The sequence below is a fragment of the Rattus rattus genome, chromosome 4, assembly GCF_011064425.1.
Source record: "Rattus rattus isolate New Zealand chromosome 4, Rrattus_CSIRO_v1, whole genome shotgun sequence".
NCBI classification, from domain to species: Eukaryota; Metazoa; Chordata; class Mammalia; order Rodentia; family Muridae; genus Rattus; species Rattus rattus.
Window position 1 is genome coordinate 134,046,792 of NC_046157.1, and position 26,970 is coordinate 134,073,761.

A 26,970-nucleotide genomic window follows, 5' to 3' on the forward strand; every position below is an offset into this window, starting at 1 on the left:
AAGGAAGGGACATTGGTAAAGTTGAGTAGCAAGTTAGTTCTGGTGATGATATCTATTCACTACTTACAATGAAGAACAGTAAGGGCTGAGGGTGTAGGTCAGTGGCAGAGAGCTTGCCTACCATGTACAAGGTCCTAGGTTTAATCCCCAGCCCAGAATAAACAGACAAATAAATGTAAACAACAGCAGAGAAACCAGAGTGTCTTTAATCCTGTTTGAGTTGTTAATTGTTTGACATTTCTCTAACTATACCGCTCAGAGGTTTATGTCAATTTATACAATTTGGGGCCTAGAATAGACTCCCATAATTGTCTAATATAATCTTAGTTATCAATGAGGACTGACACCCAAAGCAACTGGACTACCTCATATTTTCTTATCCAAGACAAGTATTGTTTGAGTTTTACCTGAAGTATCCGGTGGCTGAGAGACTGATCCTTTGTTCGAAGGCTGCTTCTATCTGTGGAATAGGCACATTTGAGAGAGATTAAATAGAGATACCACTTGCTAGGTAAAAATGAGCACACTGTATATATAAAATCTGATCCCCGATCCCTTGTGCAGAAGCCTTGCTGACACTGCTCATCATAGCAAGGGAACTGCTTACACAAGCAAAATAAAAATTCTTCAATCATTTAAAAACAGGTAACTGTGCTGGGCAGAGGTGGCACACGCTTTTAATTCCAGCTCTTGGGAGACAGAACCAGGAGTTCAAGGCCATCCTGGTCTGTAAAGTGAGTTCCAGGACAGCCAGGGCCACACAGAGAAACCCTGCCTTTTTTTTTTTTTAAAAAAAAAAAAAAAAAAGGAAAAAAGAAAGCTAAGAACAAAAGAAAAGGTATTTGGGGTTAATTTTTAAGTGTTAATAATAGAAGGTGTGTAAGTGTGTGATAATAATTTCATGAAAAAGTGTAGAATCTGTGAGGTCATTTCCTTCGAGATGTCTTCAGTTCTCTTCCCACTCTGTTTGTCTCTTCCCTCTTCTTTCCTCCTTAAGCTGAGTGGGAGGCTTCTGGATGTCCTGCCCACACCCTTCCTCTTCCCAACGACTTCCCTTCTCTGCGTGTGCTGTGCACACAGACCTGGAACACATCCTGGAGTAGCCCTCTCAACCCTAACAGAGCGGGAGAACTTTCCAGAGGTGTGGATGGAGACTTGGGGGAACTGTCTGAAGTGGGAGCTGCTCAGCGCTGGTCTGGATGCAGTCTCACAGAAACCAAGAGGAGTGCTCACCCAGTCTCTCCATGTCCCTTCCGGGTTTTTCTTAATGACGGGCTCAAGACGTTTGAGAAGGATCTGACAGGCATTCTAGCAGAAATCAACAAGAAAGCCTTGTGGTTAGGACTTGTGGCCAAGGATCGTCGGCGACCACAGGTTAGCAAGTGCTTCCTTGCTCCTTATATTTTGGGAACAAAAGATAGCACACAGCCAGGCCCTTGGGGTTCGCATCAACGGGGACTTGCTCTCCCCATCTTGCTTCACTTCCTATGAAAATAAACCAGACCTCTGCTCTCAGATCCTCTTCGATAGATCATCCGGCTTTACCTCCCTCTTTTCTTTAACTACATCTTTGAACTTTACTTTGTGCTTTCCAGTTATTAAAATAAATGGAATAAACATTGTATTTTCATTCAAGTGTGTGCTTGTTACACCGACTTTGGGTCTAAGACATTCAACTCTGCCCATCCCTCCATCCGCCCATCTGTCTCTCGTGAAACCACTATTTAAAGGCCTTGCCTTTGGGCTTGAAGTGAGAAAATAAGAAAGTTGATTTTAAGACATACATGCAGGCAAAAACTCCATACACATAAAGTGAAAAGTAAATCTTAAAAAAACAGAACTAAGCTGGGCAGTGGTGGTGCCCACCTTTAAAGCCAGCACTCAGGAGGCAGAGGCAGGTGGATCTCTGAGTTCGAGACCAGACTTGTCTACAGAATGAGTTCCGGGACAGTCCCAACAAACCAAACCAAACCAAATAAACAAAACCAGAACTATAAGCCCACAGTTTCTGACCCTCAAACTAGATGCTCTAACTCTTAGCTAAGCTGTCAACCCCACAGTGCTTGACCTGCCCGCCTTTCGTGTCAGAGCTTACTCCAAATATAAGCTTGTGGATTTGAGCTTTTTCATATATTTGTTTTGAGAAAAACCCACTAGTTGTGTGCCCCCTCTGCCCCAGAATTGTTCTCATGGAGACAAGACTGGTCTGAAGGCGGTTCTCGTGGCAGTTACAGTGGTCTGCAGGAATATGCATTCCCATGATGCCCCAGTGGAAAAAGTGTTCTGTCATAGAAGAAACCTGACACATTTAGTGACTGCTAAATCAAAAGAACATACATCTAGGTGTGTCAGTGCACACCTGTAATTCTGTAGGTGACAGTTATGAGTCTGAGGTCAGTTGCGGATATACAGCATGTTGTAAAGGCATTCTGAGCTGTATAGTGAGACACTCTCAAAAACATTCTGCTGCTGGAGAGATGGCTCGGCAGTTAAAGGCACCGGCTGTTCTTCAGAGGATCAGAGGCACCACATGGCAGCTCACAGTTCTATAGCTCCAGCTGCAGACGATCTAACACCCTACCCTGACCTCCAACAGGCACCAAGCATGCATGTGGTTCACAGACATACATGCTGGCAAAACACCCATAAACATAAAAGAAAGTAGTAACAGACTATAATACTAAAAAAAGAAGATAACAAATCAAACTAAAAGATCAGTACTCCCAAATCAGTTAAATTAATAAGAAACCCATTACTTTGTATGCTAATTAAAACAGTTCCTAGATGGGGGCTAGAGAGATGGCTCAGAGGTTAAGAGCACTGACTGCTCTTCCAGAGGTCCTGAGTTCAATTCCCAGCAACCACATGGTGGCTCACAACCATCTGTAATGGGATCTGATGCCCTCTTCTGGTGTGTCTGAAGACAGCTACAGTATACTTATATATAATAAATAAATCTTTAAAAAATAATTAGCATGTCTGCTGGGCTGGGCTGGGCTCAGTCAGTCAGCCTGTAGGAACTCACCAGGCCAGGGAAACACGTATGTTTGTACCCTTAAAGCTTCTTCGATGTCTCCCGGAAACAGAGTTCCTGTTCACCTAAATGAGTTCTCCCTCCCTGTCTTCCGTGTTCGCCAACTTTCCTTGCCTGGAGTCTTCCTCATGCATGACTTCGTACAGTTGAAATGATGACGCTCAGAGCCACACTGAAAGCCACACACTGATGAAGCCACCACCAGCCTGGACGCGTGACTGACTGAAGACTTCTTCTGGATTCAGATATGTGCAAGACTTTTGTGTCTGATCATTATATTGTGGGTCTACGTATTACTCAAATTCATATATACTCCCAATATATTGTCTAACCTTCTATGTAGGAACTGTGGCGGTTTGAATATCTTCCATAATCTCTGAGTACTTAGTCCCCAGTTGGTGCTGTCTGGGGAGGCTTAGGAAGAATGCCACTGGGGGTGGGCTTTGTGAGTTCAAAGACTCCCACCACTGACCGTCCGCTCTCTGCTTCCTGCCTGTGGTCCAAGCCATGAGCTCTCTGCTGCTGCTCCAGTTGCCAAGCCTGCCTGCTGCCATGTGTCCTCACCATGATGATGATGGACTCTTATCTCTCTGGCATCATAAGCCCCAAATACACCCTTCTGTCTATAAGTTGCCCTGGTCACGGTGCGTTGCACAAGAATAGAAAAGGAATTCACTCAGCAATGGATCACTTCCCTGAAGCCAACCACAGTGCCTGTGTGCAGATAAGAAACCAGAGTGCTAAAGTTCACCAGGGAAGAGAAGGGAGCAGTCACCTGCACAGCTCTGCCGTTGACATCGGCTCCGACGGACGCGGCCGTAGCAATTGTATTGGGCACTGCTGCTGTGCATGTTTCGCTGGTGTGCAGGTACGACATGGGTATTTTCAATTCACGGCTGGCCACCTGCGAGAAAGGACATAGTTCAAATCCAATAAAGAATTCTAAGAAAACTTAAGCCATTGGATTGCATGGGAAAATGATCTTTTAAAAAGCAATTTTTATTACATTTTAATTTAGTTTTTATGACTGTGTAGTATGTACCAAAGCATCCATGTGGAGATCAGAGGACAATTTTCAGGGGGCAGTTCTTTCCTTCTACCACATGTGTCCTGGGGCTTAAACTCCAGTGGTTAGACTTGGTGGCAAGCACCCTTGACCCACTGAGCCATTTTGACAGCTCTTTTGTGGTCCGCCACCCCTCCCCCTCCTCCCCTCTTCCTTCTCTCGATGTGTCTCTGTCTCTCTCCCTCTCGTCCTTCCTTCCTTCCTTCCCTCCCTCCCTCACTCCCTCCCTCCCTCCCTCCTTCCTTCCTTCCTTCCTTCCTTCCTTCCTTTTCTCCTCTTCCTCGTCTTCTTCTTTAAGACAAGATCTCACTATGTTGCTCTGTCCTGGAACTCACTTTGTGGTCCATTCTGTCCTCGAACCCACGAAGATCTGCTTATTTCTCCATCCCAAGTGCCTGTGCTGCTACCCATGGCAATGTTACTCCCTCCCCCTTTATTATCTTAGTTTTTATAGGTGTCCCTCAGAGAAGCTGAGAGGAAAAGAACAGAAAATTTAAAAGTGAATAGCAAATACTAGAAAAATATAAGCAGGTGGGGATAAATAGAAATAAAAAGAGGGAGACCTGAAAAAGCCAGTCTGATCCGCCTGGACCGGGAGTTACAGGCTGTTGTGAGCTGCCTGACATGGGTGCTTGGAATTGAATGGGTCCTTTGGAAAAGCAATGGACACGTGGTGAAAACCTGCCTCAAGCAAAATGAAAAACCAAAAAGCAAACAAACAAACAAAATGGGGCCAGAGGGCTGACAAGCAAGTCTGTCCCTGGGGACTTTATGGTCTCATTAGGGTCCTTACTCAGCCTCTGGCTTTTACCTTCCTTTCTCCAGGACCATATTATTTACAATGCTAGGTAGACTTCTCCACTGCACAGAATTGCTACGGATGACCCCTGACCTTCAGCCTAGCTCCTAAACAACCCTGGGGAGAGATTCCTCTCAGAGCAGCTGCTTGTCTGTCTTAGAAAAGGAGGCTTGCACGAACCATATACTTTCTTTCCTGCAGTTGATGAGGTTCACTGGGTCTGGATCTTGCATTCCTGTCTGGCAGGAGTGTGAGCAAGGAGGAGAGGCCTGAATGAGGAGTCCTTTGGAACACGTGTAATGTGGGAGGCGATTCTAAGGGAGCTAAGGGGTCACGCGATGAAAGCTACACTGTGATGATCTGAAGGGTTGCGTGTGTTTAATTTAAAGGATTATGGTTTTTTTTCTGAGATCATATGTCTTTAAAATTATAGGTCAGGGCTGGTTAGTTGGCCCAGCAGATAAAGGTATTTACCACTGAGCCCGATGACCTATGTCAGATACCCAGAACTCACGTGGTGGAAGGAGAGAACTGACTCTCCTAAAGTGTCCTCTGATCTCCACATATGTCATGTGTACTGAGTGCACATGCATGAGGAGGCATAAACGCACAAATGTTGGTTTTTCTTTTTCTTTTGTTTCTTTCCTTTCTCTCTCTTTCCTTCCTTCCTTTTCCTTTCTTCTTCTTCTTCTTCTTCTTCTTCTTCTTCTTCTTCTTCTTCTTCTTCTTCTTCTTCTTCTTCTTCTTCTCTCTCCTCCTCCTCCTCCTCCTCCTCCTCCTCCTCCTCCTCTCCTCCTCCTCCTCCTTCTTCTTCTCTCTGTCTCTCTGTCTCTCAAAGATTTATTCATTTATTCATTTTATTTATATGAGTACACTGTAGCTGTCTTCAGACACCAGAAGAGGGCATCAGATCCCATTACAGATGGTTGTGAGCCACCATGTGGTTGCTGGGAATTGAACTCAGGACCTCTGGAAGAGCAGTCAGCGCTCTTATCCTCTGAACCATCTCTCCAGCATCCTCCCCCCCCCAACTTCCTTTCTTCTTCTTTTGTCCTCTGAGACAGGGTTTCACTATTATAGTCCTTGCCTGTCCTGGAATTCTCTCTGCAGACAAGGTTGGTCTCAAACTCAGAGATCCACCTGTCTCTGCCTCCTGAGTGCTGGGATTAAAGGTGTGCGCCACCACCTGGCTATTAGTTTTGTTTTTTTTGAGACAGGGTTTCTCTGTGTAAACCTAGCTGTCCTGGAACTTGCTCTGTAGACTAGGCTGGACTTGAACTCAGAAATCTGCCTGTCTACATATCCAGAGTGCCAGGATTAAAACTGTGTGCAACCACAGCAGCATCTTGATTTTTAAATGAAAGAGAGCTGGTGTTATAGCTCAGTGTTAAAGCACTTGCCTAGCATGCGCTTAGCCCTAAATTTAACCCCTAGTACTAAATGAGAGAGACAGAGAGACAGGGACAGAGAGTTAGTTACAGCATGTTGATAGTTGATGAATTGTTGGTTCTCTCCAATTCCTTGTTAGCTTATGTGGGTGTATGGAGCCTCTGTCATAGTGTTCTGCCAGCTCATGACTGGTGACTTCACTAATAATCTCTTCCACCTCTCACCCCTGGCCAAGTTCCAGGAGCATTTGTATGTGCATAGGATTTCTGTCACAGCGTTCATCAGAGTTTATATGCAAGAAGCTTTTCAACAGGTCAAAGTCTTTACGTTTGAATGCACTGTCACCATTTACCTGAAAAGATACCCCAAGTATCAGTCATGTGAACGGTGGTGGAAAGATGAATTTTCTTGGTTTTACCTGTAACATTTTGGTGTGAATGCCTTGTCCCAGCTCATTGCCTCCGTGTGCCACCAACACAGAGCCGTCGGTGTAGATGTGAACGAGCGCAGCTGCCTGTAAGACAGTCCAGAAGGAGCACTTCAGTGAGTGATGGTAAATTCAATATAGGAAAGGAGGGAGAGCCTGGGAGATGGCACAGGGGTTAAGAGCACTGGCTGATCTTGCCGAGGACCCAGGTTCGATTCCCAGCACCCACATGGCAGCTCACAACTATAACACCAGTTCCGGGAAATACAGCTTTCTCTTTTGGTTTTAATGGGCAATGCACACACATGGTACAAAGACATACATGCAGGCAAGATTCTCACACATATAAAATAATTTCTAAAAATTTAGGATAAGAAATGAGGTAGTGAAACCTTCCTCTCTGGGCGAGGAAGTCAAAGATGTGAGGTTCCCCTATGGCCTTGAACTTACTTCTACTCTACCAAAAGTCAACTGGAAAGAATTTCCCTACGTAGCAATCTGGATTTTTTTTAGACATGGTCTTACTTAGCTCTAGCTGGCTTAGAACTCCTTCAGGCTGGCCTTGAACTCAGAAATTTGCCTGCCGCAGTCCCCCAAGTGCTAGGGTTAAAATCATGTCTGATCAAACCCTCTTGGTCTCAACTACTTGACAGTCAAGTCCATTGGGGGCTGATTGTGCAACTACTGAATGGAATACTTTCCTGGTCTCCATTTAGACACATAAACATGAACAAGCTGCTTCAAGCGGGGCAGAAGATGGTGGGGACTCAGGCTGACATCCAGTCACTGAGGGGCAGAATTTCAGTGGCTCAAGGCTGTGGAAAATGGGTTCTGTGAGAGCTTTACCAGTCTGATTTGAACAGCAGCTGGGTGACTAATAGATGGGTTTGACCATCATAGTAACTGCCCAGAGTTAGCATAGACTCCACAAATCAAGGGTTAAATTCCCTGACATGACAATGACAAGGGACAGAAGTGAGCGAGGTGACTCCCTTTTGCCTGTTGCTGAAAGCCCTGCTCCTTGTCACAGCTGTCCTTTAGGGTCTGGTCTCACCGCCACCCCACTACATTACTGTCTCTTCTTGCCTTGTCCAATCCCACCATGACTCCTCTCGGACCCTGACTCCTGCTCTGCTGTCTTCAGTTCCTGAATGGCTCCCTGCTCTCCATTTGTCCAGCATTCAGACCCCGCAGTCTCCACTCTCTTAACATTCCCTGAAGCACCTGACCATTTCTGGGAAAGCCCCTTCACCTCCTCCATCCTTCCTCTTTCAAATTCTGGGTGCGACAGTGGCTCACCCCTCCTAGTTCGCCTCTGCCTCAGAACATGTCCCGAGCTGGAAATAGGTTTTGCAGATTCAATTATTTGAGATGACTAATAGAAGTGGGCGCCAAATTCAACAACTGGTGTCCCTAGCAGACTCTGGGGATAACACCAGGGATGATGGCCCACGAAGCTGGAAGCAGCCAGTGGAGTTACATTGCTATAAGCCAAGAAGGGGCAGGAGCCAGAAGAGGCTGGGAGAGCCTGGAGGCCTTGGAGGTTCTGCTGATACCATGACTCTGAACCTATAGAACTGAAGGACACACACACACACACACACACACACACACACACACACACACACACACACACACACACACACACCATTTGAGTTGCCCAGCGTGTGATAATTTGCTGTAGCTACCACAGGGTACCCCGGGGACCAAAGCTCTGCTCTGAAATTCCCCAAACAAGGCCGGCCTTGTGTGACCATGTCCTAGAGAGAACGTGAGCAGGTTGGACTCACAGAGACTGTGTAGATTTTGTTAAGTGAGATGAGTGAAAAGGTGGTGTTTTTGCTCCCAGTCTGGAGATGCCTGCAGGCTCCCGGATGGCTTGGAGGGGTTAGACAGCTTGGAGGTAGGTGCATGGTGCTAATAATAGTATCTATTCACGGTAGCTGTGGCCGCCGCAGTACCACTCTGCTTCCCACTGTTTGTGAGGAGGCGTTCCAGCTGTGTCAGCAGCTGACCTGGAATGACTCTAGCCAGACCTAGCCAAGTGGTTCTTGGGCATCTCAATTTACAGCTCTGTGGGGAAGCTGGAGGCCTTTCATATGGAGACTAACAGTCATCCACTGAGGTAAAGTTTTGTCTAATGTGGCCAAGATAAGACCCAGCACCTAGGGATGACTGTGGAGTGGCTGTAGGTTCTGTGAAAAGGGGCCACATAGATGACAAAACTAGGTCCTTAGTCTTGTTTCTGGTTCTTGGCACAGTGCTTCCTACTGTCTAAGTCTTGAAAGGTGCTATCTTTTGCCAAGGAGGTGCCTCAGGAGGTACTGGGATAGGTTCAGGGTGAGCAGGTCAGCCTGTGTGCATGTTTGTGTGTGGGTGGTGCTGCTGGTGACGGTGTATTCCAGCCCCACTGCACCTTTCTGAGTTCTGTCCACTTCTTGGGGGGTTGAACACCCAGAAGACAAGCTCTTTGTCTCTCCCCAGTGTCCTGCCTTAGGCATCTCTCCCATTGGCTGCTTTGGAGTGTGTCATTTGTATTAGCTGGCAATGAGAATGCAATGTAAAAAGCTTTCCTGAGTTTTGTGATTTGTTCTAGAAAATCATTACAGCTAAAAAACAAAAAACAAAAAAACATTATTGGGATAGTGGTGCATGGGGTACCTCTCAACTTAGTGGTCATTTAGGCAGAAGTATGTATTCGTAGCTGATGTCAGAGTGGATAAAGTCTGTGGGATTTAACCCTTGATTTGTGGTGTCTATGCTAACTCTGGGCAGTTACTATGGTGGTTGAACCCATCTACTAGTCACCCAGCTGCTGTTCAAGTCAGGCTGGTAAAGATACAATATTTGGTGGCAGAGAAAATACTGGTGGCCATCCAGGGTCCACTGATTCAGTCCAGCTAATGGATGTGAGAACTAACCTTGTACCCATCTATGGAATGGTCAGACTGCACCCAAGCAGGGATATGACCCATAAGCTGAGGGCATCTTATCCTCCCCGTCAGGGGAGGAAGAGCCCTGAGAGATGTGTCTGGGCTCTCTTGGGAGGGGCTTAGGGTTACCCTGGCTGACTTCCAGAAAGGTCAAGGAATCTTGCCAAGTGCCCTATGTTAATTTCTCGGCCAGTCCTCATCAGTCCTAAGAGACTGTTATTGTTAGTCTCACTTTACAGCTGATGGAGCTAAAGCTCTGAAAGTCTGAAGAACTTTAGTGTCACACAGCTAGCAAACGGCAGACCAAGAGCGTCTCGGCGTCTCCTTTCTGACCCCAGTTGACTCAGAATTGGGATCAACTGCTGCCATGCCCTGAGGCCCTCACGCTTGCCACCAAAGCTTCTTGGCACAGTGACCCTTTTCCTACTACCACATGAAGCCACTCATGCGTCTGCACTTTCTCCTAGGTCTATGCAGGGAGGGGCCTGGTGCTTTGGGAAGTGTGGCATCCTCTGAAACCAGAATCGGTGGATTGGACCAAGATCGTGTTGGACAAAAGGTCATTTACCACACGCTGCGCGCGTGTGTGAACTTTACCTGATGATAGCTTGTCGCAGCAAAGCCAACTGAAAACTTCATGGGGACGACCGCAATGCCTCTCTTCCTCCAGTAACTCTTCTCATTGAACTCGTCCACTCTTGTCCTTCTGATGGCGAAGGAAGACTTGTCCAGACACTCGTTCCAGCACCTTACCAGGGGCTCGGGGTTGAACGCTTGCTTGTAGATGGTTTTATCCACTGTTTTGTACATGTTTTTCTCCCTAATCTGAAACAAGTGCGAACTTCCATCAGAACTTATGGTGAGACAGACAGACAGACTTTTTCCCATTGCTTTTGAATGGCACATGCTGCTGTGAGAATGGTGGGACTACTTTTCATTTCCTCATTAATGCACCAGCTAGGGTCTCTCTGTCTGAAGTAAAGTGCAGTTGACAGTGACTAAGGGAGTATGATGAAGGCCTGGGGAGGTAGGTTCCCTCCCTCCCTCCCTCCCTCCCTCCCTCCCTCCCTCCCCATTCACCTATCATCTATCTTTCTAAGTACAATCTATCTGCCTATCTATCTTATATCCCGTGTGTGTGTGTGTGTGTGTGTGTGTGTGTGTGTGTGTGTGTGTGTGTACACGCCCTGGTATATGTGTGGACATCAGAGGACAGCTCTTGGGAGTCCATTTTCTCCTTCTACAGTGTGGTTGTCAGGGATAAAACTCAGGTTATCCAGCTCGGCAGCCTTTCCCCTCTGAGCCATCCTCCTGGGCCATGGTTTTCTTTTTCAAATCACAGAGCTCAGGGGATGGAGCAGAGCCAGTTAGAGTGTCTTAAAGCCAGGCTCTACTGTCACGAGCGAAGACTGTTCTGTTACTGAGAAATCAGGAAACAGATAATGACAAACAGCAGATCTTTAAGCCTTCTGATTGCATTTTGAATGCATGATTAAGTCTTTTCAAGTTTGTGTGTGAACAGGATCGGCTTCATATCCTGGGAATTTCGACATCCAGCAAAGGAGATCCTACTGGAAATGCCTGGGGAGTGGTTTCATCATTTCCGACTTCTGATAGAAGTAAAAGAATGCTGTATTGTCACCAGCAACAACACTGGATTTTTAAAGAATATGCAGATGATAAAATCTTTTTTCTTTTACTTTTTGTTTGTGTATCTCTGGTGTTGGAGCCCAAGGCTTTGTGAATGCTGGCTGAACTCTCTATCCCTGAGCTACAGTCTCAGCCCCACGAAAATGAATGTTTTTGTAAAAGTTTATTTCTCAGAAATTCTGTGAAGTAAACCACCTTGTTCTTCTAGCCAAGGCATCTGGGGCACAGAGGCCCACTGTTCCTCCTATCCCATTTGCTTCGACTGCCTCTCCATCTACCATTCCTCAAGCTGAACCTCGTACCATCTTCTCCAGAAGGTTATGTTTTTTTGAGTCTCCAAATTCTCATCCTGATGTGAAATGCCTTCCTCCTTGTACCCATGGGCACCTTTTGTGAAGTCTTATAGAAATTTATTATTATTCTGAAATACGCTGTATATGGACTAGGTGTTCTCTGGTGCAGAGGAAATACTCTGCCAATCAAATGAAAACCTGGGGGTCCCATTGACTTTAGGCACAAAGATTCTCCAGAGACAACACATAGAGAATCCTTGTGGAGCAGCGGGTCTGGATCATGAAGACCGGGTGGACATGGAGCATGCACCCAGATGTGATGGAACAGGTAAGGAGTGGAGACATCCTCAGAGCCAGCCTGACTCTGCTCCAACTCTCTGATACCCCTCAAGCCTTCTGGGGTACTGCTCGGAATGATATTTTCAAATGGTTAAATTTGGACAAAATCTCTAAAAAGCTTTCAAGTGTGTCAGCAATTCCATTTCTGTGAGTTTGTTCAATAGATGGACTCACACATAAGGACAAGAGATATGATGTACCCCAAGCACATGTGTGTCAGGGTGTTCATTTCAAGGTCACCTAAAGACTTTATGTGTATATGTGTATGCATGTGTGATATGTGTGTGTGTATATCTATATCTATATCTATATATATATCTATATATATTTACCTATCTTATATCTCATGTGCATGTGCGTGTGTGTGTGTGTGTGTATTTTTTTTTTTTGTTTTTTCGGCGCTGGGGACCGAACCCAGGGCCTTGCGCTTCCTAGGCAAGCGCTCTACCACTGAGCTAAATCCCCAACCCCTTGTTGTTGTTTTAATACAGGGCTTCTCTATGTAGCCCTGGCTGTCCTGGAACTCCCACTGTTGACCAGGCTAGCATCAAACTCAGAAATCTGCCTGCCTTTGCCCCTCAAGTGCTGGGATTAAAGGTGTGTGGCACCGTCACCTGGCATACGATTTTATTTTTAAATTATGTACATGTGTGTGAGTTTGTGCATGTGATACAGTGCCCATAGAGAACAGAAGAGGGCATAGGATGGATCCCTTGGAGCTGGAGTTACAGGTGATTGTGAACCACTAACGTGGGTGCTGGGAACTGAATTCTGGTTGTCTGAAAGAGCAGTATGAGCTCTTAGCCACTGTGCCTTCTATCTGGTCCCAGCACCATTTTAACAGCTTAAAACGGGTAACAAACAACCCGGATATGTGTCAATCCTGGATTGTCTAAAGAAGGATGGCACGTCCACATCGCAGTCATGAAAAAACCCGGAGCTCTTATCTCACATTCTCAGGCAGGGTTAATTTGTTCAGTTTTTCTAGTGTTTCCTGGGGCTGAGAGCCTATTCCTCAGATTCCTTACCAGCCTTGGTTATGAACCTGATTATAATCTCACCTTCTCTGGTGGAAGCCCACATTTGGCTGCCACAGCTGTGATGCAAGATTCTGTCACCAGGGCTCCTTGCGGGAAGCCAAACCCACGAAAGGCTGTATTGGATGGTAAATTTGTCATGCAGGCACGACCTCGAAGTCTGAGGTTGCGGATTTTATATGCATTTTCCAGTTTTAGTACAAGAAATTCTGTTACCTAAAGGAAAAGGAGATACCCACATAAACTAGACACACTGCTCAGCTTTCCATAAAGATTCATCTATATTATGGGATATTTGGTCACCCTGTGAACCCCCCAAGATTGTGTTTCGTTTACTGGAAAAACCTGTTCTAGTTGTGGAGTGTCTTAGCCTTAGACACACCTTTTTCTCCCAAACAATGAAGGTAAAGTTAGTTTGTAGAAGGAAGCAGCCATCTTTCAAAGTGATGTCTAACTGAGTGGCAGACAAAGTGATGAACCAGAGGGGATTTGACAGAATATGATATGCTCAAGTCTCATGAGGACAGAGAGAAAAGAAAGACTATTTAAGAGAGAGCAATGAACAGGAAAGAGGGCAATTTTACTGGGAGTTTTACAGACACAGGTTGAAGAGAACAAGTTAGACACAGGTAAAGACAGAATGAGCCGGAGAATGAGAAGGAGCCAGAGGATTAGCACAGATCGCCAGAGTTAGTTTGAGGCCAAGCAGAGCAAAAATTCAGAGTTTGATTGAGAAGCCAGGTTGAATCAGTCAGCTTGGAGAAGAGTTTCAAGCCAGAACAGCTGAGTTGAACCAGCCAGCCAGAGATCAGAAAGATCTAGAAAGGGTGAGCTTATTCAGCAGGAAGTCTCAGAGGTTGAAAACTTTCTAGGCCTGGATAAGATTGTACAGAAGCTGGAAGCTTCCAGGACTGGGTCCAGATTAGCAGACAGAGGCAGTAAGCCTCCAAGGTGACAATTGTATCAGGCAAATAAGAAGATACATTTACACAACATTTTGCATGTTATCTCCGAAAGGGCACAGTGGTCTCTGACACACATACCAGTTCGGAGTCATCCAGTGTGCATCCTCCATTGATGTAGCATTCAATGTCTAGGGCTTTGATTCGTCCACTGTTCATGAATCCCACCTGTCACCCAATGATGGACATTTTACTGATTTGCTTAAGTTGTTCTTACCAAGGGTGAATCACCTTTCAGTCCCCTGCTGAAGTGGATCAAAGACAAACTTTGCCTCCAGTTTGTTCTCTGGTGGCACCCTGATGTGGCCTTGTCTTCCAGTGTCTGATTGAAGAAGACCTTTCTTGACCCAACTTTTCTGAGTCCTCTCTTTTCAGCAGGCAATCCTGGCTCCACACCCAGAATGAAATCCTCAAGTTTGTGTTTAACTCCCACAATGCAAATTGCCACTCTCATTCTTCTTACTCTTCCAAGACTCTCCACCATTCTGTCCTGACTTCTTTCTAATTTAGTTGGTGGATTTCTCCACACTGGAAAGTCTTGGGGATCCCAGAATGCATGGAGATGAATCATGCTATCCCTTGTTACAGGAAAGCCTTGGGATCAGAGGTTGGAGATTTATAAGCTGGACTTGTGGCCAAGGTGCTTTGTAAATAGCAACATAGGTAACAGAATGGTGTGGTTATCTAAGATGGTGGTGAAACCAGGTAGGAAATCGGATGTGTAGCTCAAGGAATTCCTAGTAAAGCATGTTTTGTAATCTTATATCACAACCGAAAGGGCCTAAGGAATCAATCATAAATTTGAAAAATAGTATCATCTACTGGATGCCAGCAAACATTTTAAAACAGTGTTTTTACTGCAGTTGAAAGAAAATGGAGTGAGTGTGACTTGAATAATTTAAATTCACCAGTGAATGGACTTCTGCTAGAGATTATTTTGCAGTGCAAATGGTCAAATTGTTTCTAAATATTTCTACTATAAAGTGCTGTTCTTATAGTCATGACCTTTGGACATCTTCCTTTTTCTTTTTTCCCCCTTTGAGAAATCACTAAAAATAGAAATCCTTATTCCTTTTAACTTTACTTATTTTTTTTTACACAAGTATGTGTGTCTTCATGTGTGTGAGTGCACATATGTGTGAAGTCAAAGGATAACGTCAGAAAGCTTTCTTGATTGCACTTCAATTTATTTATTGAGGCAGAGTTCCTTGACAGACCCAGACCTTACCAATTTGGCTAGTCTTTCTAGACAAGTTACCTCAGGGATGCCCAGTCTTCTCCAGAACACTGGGGCTGCTACAGTGAGCTTCAACCTTGCAGCTTTTATGTGGGTCCTGGGGATGGTATCCCAGGTCCTCAAGTTTGCTCGTCAAGCTTTATCCACTGAGCCAGGCCCTCAAACAATGCCTTTAACGTTACTATTTAAAAATTTTATTTTCATCATTACATTTTTTTACCATTATGCACTAAATTAAAAGTTTTAATAAAATGTCATGGGCATCCAAAAATACATACCATTTTCATTTGATATTTTAAATGCTGATTGCCTTTGGATTTCAACAAAATCAAAATGATAGACAAGGACAAAGCCACTCAAACAAAATGAGATATTTTAATAATTTCACTTGTAGTACTTACTTTGTATTTTGCAAATAATGGGTGTCTTCCCCCAGTTATTAACATATCATCTTCACGATCCAGAACAAGACGAATGGGACGGCCAGTTCTGCAGAAAACAAACTTTAGATCTCCATTCATTTCATCCGTCCGTCCATCCATCTGTCCATCCACTCTTGTTTATTCAGCCACCCACATGTCCACCTATTTATTCAAGTCCTTATTTTATTCCCTACCCACATCCATTTATAAGATGTAAAACTCATTCATCCACCATCCGCCCTTTCATCCATTTCCATCACTCATTTAGTCCTCCATCCATCCATTCATCCATCCATCCACCCACCTATCCATCCATCACACATATATCTATTAATCTGTACAGTCTTCTAGGCATGATATGCATTATTGATTGACTATTTCTCTGTGCTTTGCATTTCGGTGCTTAGAGGCATGTCTAAAAGGATTAATGTTACCTGCTAGCTAAGTTCTGTCCCTATGGCTTCAAATTTGACTTTTACCCAGATCCACCCATTTTACATACGTGTACTGCTAGTTATAAAGGGAGAATGTGAATGGGTAAATGCAATGCTAGCATCAATAGAAAAATGCCAGTTAAATGTACAGTTTCAAGACCCATCCCTTGCTAATTCTGATTCAGAAGGTCTGGGATTTGGGTGGGAAGGTGGAATTCCTTTTAAAATTTTTTTTAAATTATGTGTTTTTGAGCAGGAATTTCTATGACGTCGGGGGATCTGGAACACTGCTCTCAGGTCACTTAACATGTGAGCATTGTGTGCTAAGGCACTGGTTCCACACTTGGCTGCACAGTGGGGTCAGAGGCAAGTTTGAGAATATACTGATGTCAGGGCTCATAACGGCTAGCCTAGGCACTGAGATTTAAGCGCTTCACTTGACAACTGTGTGTGGCCATGCTTGAGAGGCAGAAGGCATAGGGTCTCCTGGGACTGATAGAGGAGAGAAGTGGAGATGAGATTCCAGCCATGCTTCTCTCCTCCCTGAGCTGGGAATGAAGATGCATGTTCCAGTGTGCAGGACTTTTCTCTGAGCTACACCGAGGCTGTCGAAGGAGGCAGGCCATTGGAACTTCACAGACTAAAACTCAGACAACATATTAAACAGCATTTCCTCCCCACCTCCCCCCTCCTGCTCCTTCTCCTCCCCTTCTCATCCTCCAGTTCCTTCTCTTCCTCTGCTCCCCACCTCCTGCTTCTTTTCCTCTTTGATCTCTAACAGCAAACCCAGTCAAAGTCAGTGAATAAAATAAGAACCAGTCATGTCGGTGGCAGCTAAACTTGAATGCTGAACCATGGATAGCAAAGACAGAAACCTTGTCTTGAGATCAATCCAGACTCCTGTCCACCAAGACAGCGCTTGGAGGGGAGGGGTGAGGGGGTATCTTTCTCTCTTCACTCCACCCCACTCTGGGCTGAAGCAGCAAAGACAGTTATGGGGCAATGGTGAACTTGGAAAGGGTGCCTTGCTCTACATCTTTTTTTTTTTTTATTTTTATTAACTTGGGTATTTCTTATTTACATTTCGATTGTTATTCCCTTTCCCGGTTTCCGGGCTAACATCCCCTAACCCCTCTCTCTCCTCATCTTCCCCGCATTACTGCCCTCCCCCCAACAATCACCTTCACTGGAGGTTCAGTCTTGACAGGACCCAGGGCTTCCCCTTCCACTGTGCTCTTACTAGGATATTCATTGCCACCTATGAGGTTGGAGCCCAGGGTCAGTCCATGTATAGTCTTTGGGTAGTGGCTTAGTCCCTGGAAGCTCTGGTTGGTTGACATTGTTGTTCATATGGGGTCTCAAGCCCCTTCAAGCTCTTTCAGTCCTTTATAAGATTCCTTCAACGGGGGTCCCGTTCTCAGTTCAGTGGTTTAATGATGGCATTCGCCTCTGTATTTGCTGTATTCTGGCTGTGTCTCTTAGGAGAGATCTACATCCGGTTCCTGTTGGCCTTGCTCTACATCTATGGGTTCATCTTCCCTGAAGCTCAGGAATGGGCTCCCTGTGTTCTGGAAGCAGTCAACTATCCCACCTTTCCTATTTAAAGCCCCTACCTTCACCAAAGTCATGTGTTCCGCTCACTTTTACAAAACCAAAAAGGGCGGCAGGGCAGGTATGAATTATCAATGTTTTGTAAGGAAACGCGCAGGGGCCTGAGTTACCCAGGGACAGAGAGGAGGCTCTATGCAGCCAGGGTTGGTTTGTCAGGCTACTGCGGTCCTCTGGGCTCAGCCTCTCCCACACTTCCGGCCCCTAAGGTAGACTTACTTGACAGCCCCCACTGCAGCAATTGCTCCGAACACAGCTGGTCTCCCCACCTTTCCTCCAAAGCCTCCACCCACACGTTTCACGTGGCAGGTGATCCTGCTGAGCGGGATGTTTAAAGTAGAGGACACTGTTTTCTGTCAGAGACAATGAGGTTTAGAGAGTGAGATGGCAGCGAGGTGTTTTGATTCCTGAACTCTAGAGCAGAGTCCATTTGAGTCTACCCCTGTAAGAACGTGGAGGAAATCCCAGTTTGGGTTGAGGGCTCTGGCCCAGTTTTGTTTATTTTCTTGGTTTTTGAGGCAGGGTCTCGCTATGTAGCCCTGGCTGTCCTGAATTCACTATGTAGTCCAAGTTGGACCCACAGAGACCCACCTGTCTCTCTCCTGAGGCTGGGACCTGAGGCGTGTACCACCACTGCTTCCGGTCTCTGGGCCATATTTGAACATTGTTAATCTTCCGCAAACTAACAAGATCCTGGGTTCTTATTGGAAGCTGCACTCCTGGTCAGTTGCCTGAGCCTAAGGACCAAAACTGGTGAAAAGCAGTAGATGCCTGGCATCCTACTGACAAGGATGTTGCCAGGTTTACCACCTAAACCCAGAGCATTTCCTGTCTGGGGAAGTATAAATGGTCTAAAGTGATATCTTGACTCTAAAAACCATCCATAATGATTATTTTACAGAATAAAATAGAATGTAGGGATAAGTTAGTGATGCTATCTAATCACAGTTTAGCTAAGCCTGCTGCAAATAAATAGGTGTTTGTTTGTTTGTTTGTTGTTTGTGGCTGCTGCTGTTTTGTGGTCCTGTTTGTTTTTGTTTTTTTTCAGACAGGGTTTCTCTGTGTATCCTTGGCTGTCCTGGAACTATCTCTGTAGATCAGGCTGACCTTGAACACGCCTGCTTCTGTCCCCACTCCTTGGGTGCCGAGATTAAAGGTGTTTGACACCACTGCCCCAGCAATGAATAGTGCTTTCATTTAAAGTTATCTCACTTGGACTGGGGATATAACTTGCCTAGTAAGCATGAAGACCCGGGTTTCATTCTCAGCACTGCATAAATCTTTGTATACTAGTGAATGACTGCGATTCTAACACTCAGGATGTAGATGTAGGGTGTTCAGAAGTTCAGGGTCAATCTTGGCTACTTAGTGAGTTCAAGGATATCCTGGATACGATGAGACTTTCTCAATAAAAATTGTGTCTTCTGGACGTGACATGGCTGTCATAGTCATGAACACAGAAGCTGGACAAGACCTGCACAAGATCAAGCCAGCCAAAGCCAGCCAAAGCCAGCCAAAGCCAGCTAAGATTGGAGAGGGACTCTAGATAATATTGCTGGAAGAAGAGAGTCTTCGGGGAGTGGGGCAACTAGTTGGCCATGCTCTAGTGGCTGCCTCCACACCCACCAGCATAACTGGACTCAATGCTTATTAAAAAAATAGAAGACATGGAGGGGGATGAGATAGAGGTCTGGGGTAAGTTGAAGAAGAATAGGGGATGTATATGATCAAAATAGGTTGTTTGCATGCATGGAATTCTCAGAGAGTAAGAAAAATATAGAAGAAAGAAAAAATGATCAGGGTGGTTCTTTTACTGTTGATGAGAACAGGAACAAAGTTAAAGCGGTTCTGGGGTCTTAGCTGCATTGCAGACAGTCAACATTTAGATTCTAAGTTTCTGCTAGTGAAGTGGCTGCCACCTGCGCTATGGAGACTGACCCTTGGTGGAGTTAGGACACTGATTGTGGCATCTTGAGGGCCCTTACCTGCACATGGGCTGGATCCTGTGTGGACACATACATGTCCAGCTCTTTGTCTTCTGTCTTTGGAATGACAAGCACTCTCTGTGTTTCCATGTAGAAATGTTCTTGCCCTCCAACATGAACCTTCCCTGTGAGGGGCAAGGGCAGGAACATGCCTGGAGCACATGCTGGCTGGAAGCTGCCATCGTTGGAGCATTTTACATGAAGAAGGGTGTGAACTGCCCACCTGCAGCAGTGCCCAGCAAGGAACCTGACATTCACCGTGTGACAATCGGGGTGACCTGTCTCAGAGACTGTAGTTCTGAAAGTTAAAAGTTCCAGGTTCCGGGCTGGAGAGATGGCTCATCAGTTAAGAGCACTGGTTGCTCTTCCAGAGGACTGGGGTTCAATTCCCAGTACCCATATGGCCAATCACAGTTGACTGTAACTCCAGTTCTAGGGGAGAATCTGACACCCTCATACAGACATGCATGCAGGCAAAATACCAATGCATGTGAAAAGAAACAATACACTTTTTAAGTTTCAGGTTCCTATTTCTTACTCTGCCCTTGACTACCCAAGTCTTAGGGACTTTCTTCTGCTTATTCTGCTACCCTGACTTCTCCTCTCCAAACACAACATGCACACACACACACACACACACACACACACACACACACACACACACACACACACACACACAGAGGCACAAGGATGCATGGAGGCTTTGAGAAGAAGTGTAGGTTTGGGGAAGCCCCAGGACTTCAGAGGACTAGCCTCCCAGGGGCAATGCCTTTGATGGCTGTTTCACTGTGGAATCAAGGAATAACTCTTCTAAACTATTTACCTTCAACTATCTGATCCACATTTTCAAATGCCTCCTCCATGTTTCCTTGTTCCAGCTTTTTTTCAGGGCACAGGAATGAATTGTGCTGTATGGCATCCTATGCAAAAGGATGAAAACACAAAGACAGTCATCCCTTCTCTTTGCTGTTGCCGGCTAGTAGATTCCCCCACATTGTTGCCTCCTGGGACACAGGAAAGGTATCATTGAGCGTTCAAGAGGTCTAGAGTACACAAGGGGTCAGAGGGACTGTCTTCTACATTTGCAGAGAAAGTCGGCCGGAAGGACTAGGAAAACATGAAGAAGGAAGCCATTTTCAGAATGGAGGCTGGGCTCAGAGGGATGCTTTAGTGAGAGAACACTTGCTCACTTTTAGCATGGGTCTCTAGGAACAGTGCTGGGTGCCCAGACACCATGGGGGAGCCGCTGAGCCCTCCTTTTCCACATCTCCCTGAGGAAAAAGGTGTGTTAGATACTAGGTAGCTACACATGTGAACCTCTTCTTCACTCGGGATTTTGAGAAGGTAGAAGCCATGTTGATGGAGAGGACACAGGTCCTCACACTCTGACAGGGGCAAGAAGACATAGTATACATTGTCATTCCTTTGGGTATTCGACATATTTCAAAAGAACCTTTCTAGAGTTTTGTTCTTCCCCACTCCCTTCCTCCTCCAACTCTACTCTCTGGCATTAGCTTGAACTGATTCCCACGTGGAAGCCATTCTTCTCCTTGGTTCTGTGCACTGATTTACCACAGTCGATTCTTGCTAACCTTGTAGACCCAGTCTGTCCTTCTGCACTTCAGAATGACATTTGTCTCTTGCATTCTTGGAGTCCAAAGACACTAGAGTCTGTCCACAGCCTTTCCTTCTTGTTAATGGTAATAGTGAGAGCGGCTGCTTTCTATTGAGTAGCACTTTGTGACAAATGGTTGCATAGCAGTTTCCCTTGAGTTGATATATACTGCACTGCAGAGAAACTTGGGACACTCTGAATCAAGGTTCCTTAAAACTCAGGATGCTCTAAATGGAGGCTCCTTAAGACTCAGGCAGTTAGAGGGGTGTAGCAGTGCAGGCCTTTAATCCCAGTACTCGAGACCCAGAGGCAGGAGAATCTCTGTGAGTTAGAGGTCAGCTTAGTCTCACAGTGAGTTCCAGGACAGCCAGAGATATACATGAGACTCTGTCTCAACAAAATTAAAAAACTCAAGAAGTGGTGGCTGGAGAGATGGCTCAGCAGTTAAGAGCACTAACTGTTCTTCCGGGGGATCCATATTCAATTCCCAGCATCCACATGGTGACTCATAACCCTCCACTGTGGTTCCCAACCATCCAGTTCCATTTCATATCATAATCCTCTGGTGGTTTGAATAGGTTTGGTCCTCATAGAGTCATGCATTTGAATGCTTGGCCCATAGGGAGTCGCACTATTAGGAGTGTGTGGCCTTGTTGGAGGAAGCGTGTCACTGGCTTTTGGCTGACTTTGGATTAAGATGTAGAACTCTCCTCCAGCACCATGTCTGCCGGGATGCTGCCATGCTTTTTACCATTGACGATAATGGACTGAACCTCTGAACCTGTAAGCTAGCCCCAATGAAATGCTTTCCTTTATAAGAGTTGCCTTGGTCATGGTGTCTCTTTGCAACAATGGAAATCCTAACTAAGACACCTTCTTTTGGCTCCCTGGCAAAATATGTTCAGACAACACCCCCTGTTTACTGTTTTTTCTTTTTACAGATTTATTTATTTATAAGTACATTATAGTTGTCTTCATACACACCAGAAGAGGGCATCAGATCTCATTACAGATGGTTATGAACCACCATGTGGTTTAACGGAATTTGAACTCAGGACCTCTAGAAGAACAGTCAGTGCTCTCAACCACTGAGTCATCTCTCCAGCCCAAAGGAAAGTCTGTTTGCTGTTTACTGTAGTGCTAAGTGCTGGCCCCCAAAATCTGGAGTTTGCAAGTAGATTCTGGGAACCTGCCCCCAGTTGATTTTGATTGGTAAATAAAGATGCCAGCAGCCAATAGCTGGGAAGAAGAGACATAGGCGGGGCTTTGGTTTCCTGGACAAGAGACCACGAGGAAGGAAGAGAGCCTCTGTGCCCTAGAAGAGTGTGCAAGAGAGAGACAAGAGAGGCCATAGGATAGAGAAGCAAGAAGAGTGTCCTGGGTTCTGGGCCAGAAGAACGTGGCCCAGAGGGCTGACTAATTGAAGTTAGGATCAACCAAGATGGAACATAGAAATTCGTAAGTAGTAACTCAGGATTATTGGTAGGAGGTAGACGCTAACAGCATGGAGGAGGATAGGCAGTTACCCAGCTATTTGTCTCTCTCTCTCTCTCTCTCTCTCTCTCTCTGTGTGTGTGTGTGTGTGTGTGTGTGTTTTATCCAGGAGCATAAATGGTCAAAGGCAGGAAGGAACCACACCAGGATTTATTAAAATATTCATACTACAAATGGCACCTTAAACCCACTTGAAAATAAAAGTAATTAGAGATTCACGAATGGAAACCACACTCTGCCCCTTTAAGATTAGGAGGAGAGGAGAATCAGTTTCCTAGCTGAGCCTCGTGGTTTCTCCCCAACCTGTGCAGGTTTGGGACCAGGACAAAATTCACGCTAACTTGGCATGCATGATTCTGGGGTTCATGGCTTAAAACTAAGACACAGCTGCACCCCCAAGATGACCCAAGCACACTGGGCAGCAGGCTAGGGATTCAGCCTGAGGTTTTCTCAAACGCTTTTAAGTTTTGGCTGAAAGCCTAAGCCATGGAGCAGGGAGCTCCTCCAGGCTACGCAGAGAGCAGGCCTAAATACGATAGGAATGGAAAAATTAATGGAAATTTAAAATATCAATGCTATATAAACGGTAGTTCTTTGAACGTGAGCTCTGTGAGAATTCTAGGATCACTTAGCATGGCATTGGCCCATATTTTGGCCTAAGAATAGGTTCATACAGAAAATAAAAGGGAATTTGATTGAGGTTAAATACATAGGAAAGGATTTTACTTCAATTCATAGAAAGAGGAAGGGGATAGAATCATATATCCCCAGAGATGTTACTCTCTGTAGAGGGGAGGAATAAATGAAAATTGCCTTGATTGCTTTAGAGGATAGAGGGAGAATAATGGTAATTGCTTTAAGTGTTTTTAAGTAGTAATTTGTACTGGCTGGTTTTGTGTGTCACCTTGACACAAGCTGGAGGTATCACAGAGAAAAGAGCCTCCTTTGAGGAAATGCCTTCATGAAATCCAGCTATAAGGCATTTTCTTAATTAATGATCAAGGGTGGGAGGGCCCATTGTGGGTGGTGCCATCCCTGGGCTGGTAGTCTTGGGTCCTATAAGAGAGCAAGCTGAGCAAGCTAGAGGAAGCAAGCCAGTAAGTAATATCCCTCCATGACCTCTGTATCAGCTCCTGCTTCCTGACCTGCTTGAGCTCCAGTCCTGACTTCCTTTGGTGATGAACAGCAATGTGGAAGTGTAAGCTGAATAAACCCTTTCCTCCCCAACTTGCTTCTTGGTCACGATGTTTGTGCAGGAATGGAAACCCTGACTAAGACATAATTGCTTTAAATAGTTTTAAAGAGATATTAATCTCCATAGAAGGGAGGAATAAATGAAAAATTGCTTTAATTGTTTTAAGGATAGAAGGGAGAAAGAATGGTAACTAAGTGTTTTTAAGTATAAACGGAAGAATAAAGAAATCTAGGCCTTTGATCTCAAATGTAGGAAACAAAGGCATGGAGATACCGAGAAACCCTATCTCAATAAATAATATTAAATGTTTTAATTGTTTTGAGTTGTTTTAATTATCAAAATGAAGGTGATTCACAGCTTGCTGGTATTAATGGCGTTAGTAATCCTCTTGGAGGGAGGTCAGAGTAGAGCTGGCCTAAAAAGAGGCTGCCGAATTGAGTCGATTGACTTCCTGTTGCCTGACCAAGGACATGCTATTTTGGGAGAGAGGCTCTGTTTTGTGTTGTTAGGAAAAAAAAAAGTTACTTTCAAAGGGATATGGATCGGACGTGATAGAGGAAGACCCCCTGAAGACCTTGGCTACGCACAGAAAAATTCAAGAAGACCAAATAGGACAGGTAACATGAACATGATCCCTCCACGGGGGAGCAGCTCTGAAACTGGCTGAGACACAAAAATGCCTCTAGCCAAATGAATCTTGTTAGTTACGGAATCCTTAAAATTCAGCATGCCATCCTTTCTTATGGCACAACTCATAAAAACAGACGGTTGTCTTTCATTTGCTCAAAGAGCAAAAATTCATCCTTAACTGATCTGCGCACCTTGCACAATCTATACGAATATCTTTACAGAACTAAATATTGGTTGTAAGATTCACATGTTGCGAATGAAACCCCATTTCTGACAAGATTCATCCTCAGGGATGCTGAGGTGACCTGCTGTTCCAGCTCCCTGTCTGATCCTGCCTCACCCCAGGCTGTTTCCAGAGACTGTGCTTCCAGAGCAGCTTCAGGAAGTCTGCTAATCCCAGTGACCTCAGTTTATCCAGCCTCTCAGATGGCTCCAGTCAGGACTTCAGTTAAGCCCTGAACTTTCTCACCATACAGAGGCTGGACAACAATGCTAAAGCTAGCTTTCTTAAGTCTAATCAATTTTTAAAATTTTCTTGCCCCTCCTCTCCCCTAAAAAAAAAAAAAACAAAAAAAGGAATTTTTCACCCTCAAGTCAGCAGGAAGCAGTCAAAGAAAATTGATGTTTCTATCCCTTAAATCGGGGCATCTGGTTTTGGTTATTGTTTATCAATTATAGATATATTGTCATTTTAAGGGATAATTTGGAAAAAATTATAGTTTTGGACAGAGGAAACTAGGTTAGATTTGAGGATTTCTATTTTTCCCCTTTCTTAGGTAAAGGGAAGGGAGTTGACAGGAAAAAAGGGTGTTAGAGTAATATAGAAATTAGATAAATGGGGATGGAGTATTAATGTTACTCTTAAACAAAGCGTTTTAGAGCCATAATCTTACATTGGTAGAAATCTTTATATTTTGATGCGGAATTGAGATTATATATAAAGAGAAAGGGGATATAATTATAAATCCAAAGAGATTGATCTCGATAGAGGGGAGAAATAACAGTGACATATAGCCTATAAGGCACCTCCATAAACTCACTGCTTCACAAAGTTGGACTTTATTATTTATTAGTGATTTAATGATTTATTATCCCATCTGTCATTGTGGTTCCCTAACTGGGGTGAGTGGGTATCTGGTCACATCTCCGCTGAAATAGTGTCACTTTGTAGTAGCAGTATGTATGTACCCACATGTATATTGTATTACTTCTACCATTACCCCTGCTTTCAAGATGAAGTAATGGGGCTCTGAGAGGAGATAATAACTCTCAAGCCAGGCTACAACCATGTGAGGTGGAAGCATGCAAGCCCAGGCCTAGTGTCTAGAAACATCTTGCCTAGGTTTGTAGAAGTGTCTCAGTAACAGGGAGCTAGCTTAGCATAAGCCCATAAAGCCCTGGTTCTGCAAATACAAAGCCATCTCTCCCAGTGATAGCATGTGACACTCTTAAAGCAGTGCAAAATAAACATGGCACTTGAAAATTTTACTTTCCTCATTAACACTTGGTCTTAGTGTTTCTATAGCTGTGACGAAACGCCTTGAGCAAAAGTCAGTTGGGAAGGAACTGGTTTATCTGGCTTACACTTCCACATCACAGCTCATCAAAGGAAGTCAGGACAGGAACTCAAGCTTGTGGGAGCCTGGAGGCAGGAGCTGAGGCACCACGGAGGGGTGCTGCTTACTGGCTTGCTCCTCATGACTTGCTCAGCCTGCTTTCTTACAGAACCCAGGACCACCATCCTACAAACAACGACTGATTAAGAAATGCCCTACAGGCTTGCCTACAGCCTGATCTTAGGGAGGCATTCTCTTAATTGAGGTTCTCTCCTTTCAGATGACTTTAGCTTGTGCCAAGTTGACAAAACCATCCAGGCACACACTTGGACCCCAGTAAGTCATGGCAGCAAACACGTAAGTATGTTTATTGTTGCAATGTGTGTCAACACATTGTGGCCTTCTGATGTCCTATATCAAATGAGCACTGTGAGTTAGACACTGCTCTTTTTACCTCCATTAACTCATTTATGAGGACTTGACAAGGTGCATATCATTACTCCCCTTTTACAGGCTAGTAAACCATGGTACAAAGATGTAAATTCCTGGCCAACGATCATACAGGTAGAAAACGGCAGTTATAATTCAAATTTGTCAGTTTGGAACTAGTACCTGTGTGCTACACTGTCTCTCTTAGAAATATATTTGATATAGTTTTATCATATATGTATATAATCACAATATACAACATATTTATATCAATATTCATGTATAAATAGGTTAATGCATACACATATGCATTATTCTTGGCATATATGACTTTTGTTTCCTGCCTATGGTCATACAAGAATTATTTGCTCACTTTAGACATTCTTATTCTGAAGAACATTTAGACATCTAACTACTCAGAGTCCCAGAGAGGTCA

The 26,970-nt window shown here is 44.7% G+C and overlaps 1 protein-coding gene across 1 annotated transcript in view; it reads right to left on the reverse strand.

Annotated features, from left to right (window-relative positions):
• LOC116899433 (aldehyde oxidase 2) overlaps positions 1-26,970 on the reverse strand; it is an 86,604-nt gene that overhangs the window by 22,632 nt on the left and 37,002 nt on the right. The window contains exons 20-30 of the mRNA XM_032901187.1: positions 20,439-20,535; positions 19,616-19,740; positions 17,850-17,983; positions 15,568-15,655; positions 14,011-14,097; positions 12,992-13,183; positions 10,246-10,473; positions 6,707-6,802; positions 3,810-3,938; positions 1,234-1,308; positions 408-460 (exon numbers count right to left, since the gene is read on the reverse strand). Of these exons, the coding sequence (XP_032757078.1) occupies positions 408-460; positions 1,234-1,308; positions 3,810-3,938; positions 6,707-6,802; positions 10,246-10,473; positions 12,992-13,183; positions 14,011-14,097; positions 15,568-15,655; positions 17,850-17,983; positions 19,616-19,740; positions 20,439-20,535 (1,304 nt within the window). The remainder of the gene's footprint in view (positions 1-407; positions 461-1,233; positions 1,309-3,809; positions 3,939-6,706; positions 6,803-10,245; positions 10,474-12,991; positions 13,184-14,010; positions 14,098-15,567; positions 15,656-17,849; positions 17,984-19,615; positions 19,741-20,438; positions 20,536-26,970) is intronic.